The sequence below is a fragment of the Astyanax mexicanus genome, chromosome 7, assembly GCF_023375975.1.
Source record: "Astyanax mexicanus isolate ESR-SI-001 chromosome 7, AstMex3_surface, whole genome shotgun sequence".
NCBI lineage: Eukaryota > Metazoa > Chordata > Actinopteri > Characiformes > Acestrorhamphidae > Astyanax > Astyanax mexicanus.
Window position 1 is genome coordinate 2,724,154 of NC_064414.1, and position 9,926 is coordinate 2,734,079.

Sequence of the window (9,926 nt, forward strand, 5' to 3'; positions counted from 1 at the left end):
TCAGCCGCATGCCACTATCGCCGGCGCTGATTGGCCCGAGCCTGAGTTTCTGCGGTAACGGTTGCTAGGGCGCCGGCGACGCCTGTCCGATAGGGCGAACACGTGAAGAGAGAACAGCGGGTTCAAACCGAGCAGCTCTGTTATTAAATAAAGCACTATTCTCTACTAACGATACAAACTCCAGCCCTCCATCACCCAGAGAGAGCGGCTTTCACACGATATTACAGATATTAGCGATTGAATGATGTAATATTACAAGGTCAGCGGTTTCTGTGTGTTTTAGAGGAGGGGGGATCATTCCACATGTGACCTTGAGCCTGTTTTCCAACCATCCACCCAGCCAGCCCTCCTCCTCCCCAACACAGCTCAGCTACTGTCCCACCACCACACACACCCACCCACCACTCTGTGTCTGTGTGTGACCAGCCTGAGTGACCAAAACCTGTTTAGTGATCTAAAAAAGTGACTAGAGTAGAAGTGGAAGTGACCTGAGCAACAATTTAAGTGCTCTAAAAAAAAGAAAAAAAAAGAAGTGGCTTGAGTAAAAAATTGAGGTGCTTTATCAAAAAAGCAACTTGAGTAGAAATGGAAGTGACTTGAGTGGAAATTGAAGTGCTCTATCAAAAAGCAATTGAGTAAAAATTGAAGTGCTTTATCAAAAAAAGCAACTTGAGTAGAAATTAAAGTGCTCTGTCAAAAAAGTGACTTTAGTGCTTTATGAAGTGAAGTGCTTTATCTAAAAGCGACTTGAATAGGAATTAAAGTGCTCTATCAAAAAGCAATTGAGTAAAAATTTAAGTGCTTTATCTAAAAGCGACCTGAGTAGGAATTAAAGTGACTTTAGTAGAAATTAAAGTGCTCTATCCAAAATGTGACTTGTATAAATTGAAGTGCTTTATCAAAAAAGCCACTTGAGTAGAAATTAAAGTGACTTGAGTAAAAATTTAAGTGACTTGAGTAGAAATTGAAGAGCTCTATCAAAAAGCAATTGAGTAAAAATTGAAGTGGTTTATCAAAAAAGCAACTCGAGTAGAAATTAAAGTGCTCTATCAAAAAAGTGACGAGTAAAAATTGTGGTTTTTTAAAAAAGCAACAATTAGAAATTAAAGTGGTCTGATTTAATTTTCTATAAAAAAGACCACTTTTTTGATAGAGCACTTTAAATGTAGTGAAAGGTAAAACTGGAGCAATGAGGTTTTCTTATAAGATCAGCTTAATTGTTTGACTCACACAGTAATGAGGAGCTTCTTTAAACCTGATGACAGTGCAGAGCATCTATCTGTGGGTTTGGAATAATTCCTTCCTAATTTTTGTAATTGTAACGAGTAGCGATGCAGCACATAAGAAATGCATCGGAGTAAAAGTATTAAACTTATCCAAAAAATGTAGTGAAGTAAAAGTGGAAGTTAAAATAAAAATAATAATCTAGTAGAGTACGGATACATTAGTTTTTAGAATTTTAGTACAGTAGTGAAGTAGTTCTCTGGCTCTCAGCCACAGCAGTACAGTCCACCATTCCACTGAATATTAGGAGTTTATTTAGGTACCAGTGTGATTACACCAGAACACACACATATAGAAATATGTCACAAACACACAATCATCATGTTTTAATAGCCAGCATTAAAATGAAACGGTTCACAAAAAGACGTAAACAGGTTACAATAAAATAATCATAAAATCACAGTCTAGTTCACAGGCAGTTCACAGTTCACATCATTCTAATACATAGTTGTTGTACGGGAGTAGCACAAGATTCGTCACACAATCTGGAAAAGAAGAAACAAACAAAAAAAAGAAAGTAAATCAACAGATTTGTTACCAGGTTTCACACAGTTCACTCTTACACATCCTTGTGCTGCTCAGTATTAATCAATACATCACACAAATATTTATTTATTTAATATTGATGAGATATCAATACAGTAACTTGTCCTCACAAACATTATGCCTTTTTTTTTTTTTTTTTTTACGATACTATATTGGACCCTGTGGGATCCACTAGAATTTCAGCTGCAAATATGCCCATTGAAAATGAATGTATTTTAGTAGAATGCAAGTTTGTATGGATCACAGTATAAACCAATAGGGTGTCGGAATGATATATATATGTTTATACTTCTCTACATCCAATCACAATCAGATGCACTCTATCTGGATGGAGAGATTTATCTGGATAGGGGTTTTATTGAACGATAAAAACGATCAGATAATTGTGTGAAAATGTAAAAATATAAAAACCTTTAACATTTCTACTTAATTAAGGTAACAAAGTGTTTGTGCTCATTACTTAAGACCTCTGTTGACTTATTATAAATTATATCATAATTATATTATAAATTATAAAAGACCTTACCTAAGATCCACTGTTCTGAAAGACACCTGGTTCCCTCAGGCTTTTTGCCCTTGTACTCTCCGATGCAGAGGCTGGCCTGCCTTACACTCCGGGACACACACCCTCCACACAGCTGAATGAGCTCCACCAGGCTGCGGCAGGGCGGCTGGGAGAGCGGAGACACAAACATCACCGGCTGATCCTGGAACAGGTCCTGTTGGTGTTCCCCAGCCGACAGGTGCTGCTGTAAACGGCAAATCTGCAGCAAACCAGGAGATAATGTTGTTATGACAATAAGTAACAGGTCTGCAGGCCTTTTAGAGCTCACATACTGTGCTGAACTAAGTTCAGGCCATGCTGTGTACAGTAATTTACCACTTTCTCCAAGACTACTGATTTTAGCAGACACCTCTGTATGTAAACTTAAACAAAAAGTAATAGCTTAAATGATAAATAAATAATTATATGTATCCTCTGCATTAATAGCCAAGAAGGCAATTTTTCTTGTAAAAATGTAAAGACCCACAGCCACAAATATTTATTTATAATAAAGAATACATCAAATCACTAACTTGGCATCGCAAACATTCTGCTTTTCTTTTATGATGCTGTTAGGAGTCTGATCTCAATAATATAAGTGCACTGAACATTCAATAACTTAAATTATTTGGCAAAAAAAAAAATATATAATAATTTATACAGAACAATAATATTTTCTTTGAGAAAACAAAACATTTTTTTAGGCTATTTCATTTATGTAACAGAAATAAACACGCTAATTTTAATTTAAGCTGAAAAACTTTCTCCTTGTTCTCTAGTAATTATGCATCACTTAAAATATCAATAATAAGATAAAAAAATCCTTACCAAAAAAAAAACAGCATTACCATTATTTTAGTAAAATATTAATAGCTTTTTTCTCTTTAAGTTAAAATGTTATGTAGCTGAAATTCTGGTACAACCCTATTAATAACATACTAATAATACTATTACTTAGACCTATCTACCCAATATGCAGATATTCACAGATAAATTCTACAGAAAATAAATCTGATTCCTCTTAAATGGATTAAAATGGAGCAGAGTTTCCTACTTTTCTACACAAACAGCTCCCTTTTCAGCAAGGTCAAATTAGAGCCTTACAGTTAACGTTAAATTAAAGTCAAACTCACAAGTAGAACCACAAACTCTAAACCATATCCGTCCTTCTAATCAAATCCTGATCATTCTGATAAAACCTGCCAGAGGTTAAAGGTGAAAACTGATCACTGAACTGTGTCACTACTCTGGTTTTAATGTAGTAACTGCAAAGAAAATTAACCACATGGCTATGATGTTTAGGTCTCTGGCACTTCAGCGCTTTATGTGGTACACATATTTTAAGAGGCCAAGCTTAATTAAAAACTGGGCCAAACCAAAAAGAAATAAAAATGATTGTATTTCTATTACGTATAATCATTTTATTTTCACCACTCTAACCAATACTACCTACAACCTACTGAATAGTGTTTTTAACCCTTATTGACTCCACTCTTGGCTCAAATTTGAAAAAGGCAAAAAAAAATAAAAAATGGGAGGGGTAGTTTGGGAGAGGCACTGTGTGATGTATGGGTTTAGAGGCGGGGTAGGAAGGAGAGCTGATTGGCTGAGCTGCAGCAGCAGCACCAGCAGTGTACCTCTGATGATTGGTGAGACGCAGTCATATATGTCATAATACACCAGCTGAAGATGCTGTGTTCCTATTAATTGGGACTGTGGTGAGGGTGCTCCTTTCAGTTAAATAAGTTTTAAAATATGTTTAAATTACAGAAAGAGAAGCTCAATCATTTCTTTATTACACTGTAAACCCATATGTTGTTTGAACTCAAATGATTTAAGTCTGTTTTACATAAAATTGGAAATTTCTAAACAATACTCAACTATTTTGAGTTAGTTGAACATTTGTGGGCACATATACTGTTCTATTCAAACTGAGATTTTTGATTTGAACCAACTTATTATAATAACTGAGTTTAGTCTGTTGTCATTAATAGCTTCTTTTCCATTGGCTTCCGTCACAATCTATTTGCATATTTGCTGGGTATGTCCAACAGTTTCTGACTAACACTCACCATCAGTGTGTAGTGATTCCCCCTGGGCTACGTTAAAAATAAATTAAGTTTCCCTTTAAATTGTAATAACTTGATGTTTTATTTTATGCTAGTTCAAGTTTTCATTCCCCATTACTTAAAAACAATTTAGTAAACCAGCTGACTTAAAAAAGTTAAGTAAACTCAACTTATCCGGTCTTACAGTAAAAGTTGTAGTAAAAAGTAAAAGTAGTTGTAATAACTTGATGTTTTAAGTTATGCTAACTTTTTACTAAGTTTTCATTACCTATTACACGGTTTCCTCAATTTTTCAAAGTAAATTCAACTTATCCGGGCTTACAGTGTAATAGTAATGTGATAAGACCCAGATTTGATTGATTGGGTTTAGTTCTTTAATATAGAACAAAACAACAACTGTATTTTAAATAAGCATCTATCAAAAATGTATCAGAAAGCTAAATGAAGTTAAGTTGCAGCTTGTTTGCATATATTCAGCTCGGCTAACCCGTCCCGCAGCACAGAGAGCATGATGGGAACTCCATTGTGCTGAGGATGTGCATGACGGAGGTTTTTGTGACACAGCTCTCAGTCTGCAGCTGATCGGGGTAATACATCAAAGATTATACACAATGGCGTCCTCTGCGCCTCGTTTGCGCTCCTTCAGCTCAGAGCGGGAGCGGCTATTCTCCGTGTCTGGGGGCTATGAATAGTGCAGGAGAACACAGGCGGTTTGTGCTGGCACCGCTTGCATTCACACTGCGGCTGAGGGGGCTCGGGGGGCTCGGGGGTGCTGGGATGTGCTCCATGACCATCATGGGTCAGTGACAAGGCTGAAAGGGACAATCTGCTCTGGTTAACAAATACGGCCGGGTGCAGGACTGCATGCACTGCTATGCTATGCTATATTTTAAGCACTGAGGAATTTAGACTGGGTGTTTGGTTTGTGGAGGTTTTTAAACTGTTAAACTCCTTAATCGTTTTTTTTTTTTTGTAGAGGAGAACTGGCCTCAATGTGGAATATAATAAAAATGTCACGTTTATTAAGGTTATCATGAGAGGGGGTATGTTTTGTATTGTTGAGCTTTCATTGTAGTAACTTATACTTAGTTACTGAGTAATTTTACTGATTCATTAGAGCTGATGTTATCTCCATTTGGTAAGGGAGATAGGGTTAATTTAATTTATTTATATTTTCTCCTGCTTTGTTATATTTAGGGAGTTACTGTAGGTTAGACTTTGTATTTGATTTTCCGTTTTTTTATAGGTAAGTTACTTTTCTTTAAAACATTAGTTAGCTTTGTTTTGTTTTTTATTTTCCCCTTCTAAGGAAATAAACTATAACAATATGAACACAAGGGGAATTATCTTTTAGAATTAGACACTGGAAATGAAAAGGCAATTTAGAAGAGAAAAATAAGACAGGAAAATGCATTTTACCTCATTTTACCTGAAACATATAGAGATCTATCTATCTCTACCTGTAGTGGCTACAAATAGGAACATTTGTTGAACATATTGAACAAGACCTCTGGACTTGATGAATGATTTGATGATAAAGGCATGTTAAAAGAATATACAAAATTTCACAAACATACTGTTAAGCACACACTTGGAGAATTGATGTGTTAAATACAATATAAGCACAAATCCTACAGTTAAGAAATAAAATTGCTTCCACAGTAGAAAAATGATCCTAAACACACCCAAAAATCCACAATATACTACCTCAAAATGCAAACGTCTCTCAAAACTTTTTGAATACAAGATACCAGAGCAGTGCGTGCAAGACAATCTACCAATTTCCCAGAACTAGAAACCCCTCAAACAAGAATCTGTGCACTTTTACTGTTCCCGTCCTTCAACGAAAATACAAACCACATTATTACTTCAGCATATATTCATTACAAACCACTCCACTATTACATGTTTCCTCCATTATTGCCGCCTGTCTGTATTGCCTTATACACCTATAAACATTTATTATACTTTGTGGTTGCTTTTTTATGCTCCCACACACACTTTCATAGCAATTTCCATACAGCAACAGAGCCACAAATCTGATATTAATAAGACTAAATTCCAAAAAATGCATGTTTCATTAAGAAACTTTACTCTACAGCCAAAAGCCACCAGAGTGAATGAGCTCAGTGATGGAGCCACACCTTCAGAGAGCCAAATCTTAAGGAAACAAAAACAAAAATAGATTATTGAACCCAACAATGAGAAATTTCCCCATACAGATATCTCACAGGTCAGTGCAGCTTTTCTTAGCTTTAATGGAACATGGCAAATGTCATTAAACACAATACCATCACGTGCATTTCCAGTGCACATCCTTAATTTTCTGTTATATATTCTACCCTTTATTATTATTATTATTATTATTTTGCAAATGAGCAGGCATATATTACTGATTTTATTTTCACTATTGATTTTATACTGGCACTTTTATAATAAAACCACCGATCTATCGATTTATTGACTTATTAATAAGTCTAAATTCCACAAAAATACATGTTTTATTAAGAAACTTAACTTTACTCTACAGCCAAAAGCCACCAGAGTGAATAAGCACAGTAAAGAAGCCACAGCTTCAGAGGGACGAAGTTTTCTGCCAATTTATATATATATATATATATATATAAAAAAAACTAACTAAAGAGTTTCTGAACCCAATAATGACACATTCTGCACATAAATATCCCACAGGTCAGTGCAGCATGACCTTTAGCTTCCATGGAACACGGCAAAAGTTATTAAACACAATACTATTATAATTCTTACTTAGTTTGACATCCTTAATTTTTTTTTGTTATATATTCTGTTTTATTAGCTTTTTTTAAGTGAGCAGGCAGTTATTAATGACTTAATATTTAAATTGGCTTGGAAAAAACAACTTACTGTTCTTCGTAATCTTATTCTCCTTTTTTTATATTATTCTATTCACGATGTTTAAACGCTGCTACTCCTCCTACGGCTTTCGGCGTGGAAACGTCTAATCTTACATCAAACGGTTTTCATACAAAAGGCATTTTTACTAGTTTTTATGGCCACTTTTGATGGGGCAGAGGCAACAGACAGTTTTTATTTTTTTTTTAAGCCAATTTTTTAAGTTTGTTCACGCACTTTCCTCCCCTTGTTCACTATTGTTTTTATTTTGGCTCTTTTATAATAGAGCCACAGATCTGATTTACTTAATAATAAGTCTAAATTCCAAAAAAATGCATGTTTCATTAAGAAACTTTTACTTTACACTCTACAGCCAAAAGCCCCCCGAGTGAATGAGTGCAGTGATGAAGCCACAGCTTCAGAGTGATGAAGTTTCCTGCCAAATCATAAAAAAAAAAAAAAAAAAAAAACTAGATTCCTGAGCCCGGCAATGACAAATTCCCCTTATCCGAATTAAAAGGGATCGAGCTTTGAATGTTAAACTGTTTAAGAAAAAAGGAGGACGTTGTGTCATTTCCTTCCTCGCGCGGCTTCCGTTCACCACGAAGCGGCCGAGGCAAACACAAGCCTCCCACGCGCGGCGCAGGAAGGTGATTCAGGTCAAACACCTGAAGCTCGGCATTCTGGGAGCTCCTGCTTTGATATCAGCATCTCCTCTCCGTGTTTATCCGTCAGTTTCAGCACACTTCCGGGACGCTGCTGCTGCTGCTGCATCAGGGTCTCTGTCTAACCATCTTCCTCTCCTTTCAGAGTCCATATGACGATATGTTGTTATTATTGAAATGAATTACGTCAGTGTACGCTTTCCTGAGCACTGGAGGCATCAACAGGAGGAAATCACAGCATGATTCATAGAAAAACAGATATTTACAATTAGATCCACTGGTGCCATACTGTCAAATTTAAAACTACATAGAGCTTATTGAATTAAATTTTTTCTGTTTTGTTTTTATCTTTCATACCTTTTTTTCTTTTTAATATTTCACTACTGTGTTGATATCATCTGTTTTACGTATATATATATATATATCACATACAGCCTTTTACTATCCAAGCCTATTTGGATGACCATTAAAAAAAAACAAAAACAAAACAAAACAAAACAAAACAAAAAACGTTATGACCCACACTCCCCACACAATATCACAGCCATAAAACAGCAATTCTTTCAAATTAAGAAATCAAAGGAAATAAAACTTCCTGACATGTTTTACTATAGAATTCCTGTTTTTTGTCCCTCAATTATTAGATTTTGCCATGTTTTACACGTTAGGTTGAATCTCACTGTATTTTACATCCTATAAAATGGGTGTCAATGTAGTTCAATGAGTATTTATACTTAAATATGCTTTCATTTTAACACATTTGATAAGCTTCAGACGCTGTTTTACTGAGAATACTCAGTTAAGAGTAACAGGCATTAAGATTTCCAATAACATGGCCTTATAATACAGAAAATTGTGCTTTTTTGGAAGGAAAATGTTTTTAAAAAACAGATTTTTTTAACAATATAAACTTCTCAGAGCCAACGATGGTTCCTGGTTTTTTATCCATAAGTGTCATAATTAAGGAACAACTTGCTTTTTATTTTCTCTATTACTAATCCTTAGGGATTAAAAGTCAGGGAGAATAAGTGTAAAATAAGGAGTTAAATCCATGGAATGCTCAGAAAATTAGTCCTGATATTGTACCTCTATATTATCATTAGAATTATACTCTTTTACACTACAACAAAATGTTTTCAATTTTAACAAAAACACATATTAATCTTTTGTTTAACGCTAAAACTGACTGACTGAGATGCTGCATAAACAATTTATTCAGAGTCTGTTCTAATTTCTCCTTTGTCAGATATATTAAAATCAGGCTGACCTGATCTCCAGACGACAGAACTCAGTTTTTATGGTTATAAATCAAAGAAATGAGCAAGAGGAAAGCAACAGAACAGCTCTTTTTGTTCGGGGAAGAACATGCAAACTTATATACAACAGAAAAACTAACTATATAACAATGCAGACTGTAGAGAAAATATGTTCCGGAGCAGAGCTGAAAGATCTGTGAACTATGGCATCTCTTTCTATAATGATCGCTCATGTGAAGAGGGAAAAATAAAGAGCGCAAAAGGCAGACAGAGAGCAGAGAACAGAAGAAAAAAGAGAAAGAGTATGGGAAATTGTACGAGAGCTATGGAGTTTCTAGCTCAGTTTACAGGGTACAGAATGCAAAAACCATATCTGATGCATCTGGTTGTACTGCATTAAAAGCCTTATACACTTTTCACACCTGAAAACATCATAATTTAGTGTGAAAACTCGTGTCTTTACTGTAAATCCAGCATGCTTATGCCCGAATTCTTCATAACAGCTCTGACGTACATCAAATGGAAAGTGTTGATGCTGATCACAGAGAAATGTCAGGTGTTAATGGAAGTGACGATTAAAGCCACAGGAGCACTGTAGTGATGTCTGTTCTGAAGAGACCCCCAAAGGGGTTAAGGACAAAACATCCTCTAAGCGGAATTATTTCCTCCCTGCAGCACCTGCTTTCCTCAT

At 35.4% G+C, this 9,926-nt stretch overlaps 1 protein-coding gene across 2 annotated transcripts in view; it reads right to left on the reverse strand.

The window, feature by feature from the left end:
* Positions 1–1,515: 1,515 nt before the first annotated feature.
* Positions 1,516–9,926, reverse strand: part of mcph1 (microcephalin 1) — a 49,476-nt gene continuing 41,065 nt past the window's right edge. For both annotated transcript variants that reach the window (XM_049481563.1, XM_049481562.1), the window contains exons 14-15: positions 2,357–2,594; positions 1,516–1,769 (exon numbers count right to left, since the gene is read on the reverse strand). In XM_049481563.1, coding sequence (XP_049337520.1) covers positions 1,717–1,769; positions 2,357–2,594 — 291 coding nt within the window. In that variant the 3' untranslated portion in view covers positions 1,516–1,716. The remainder of the gene's footprint in view (positions 1,770–2,356; positions 2,595–9,926) is intronic.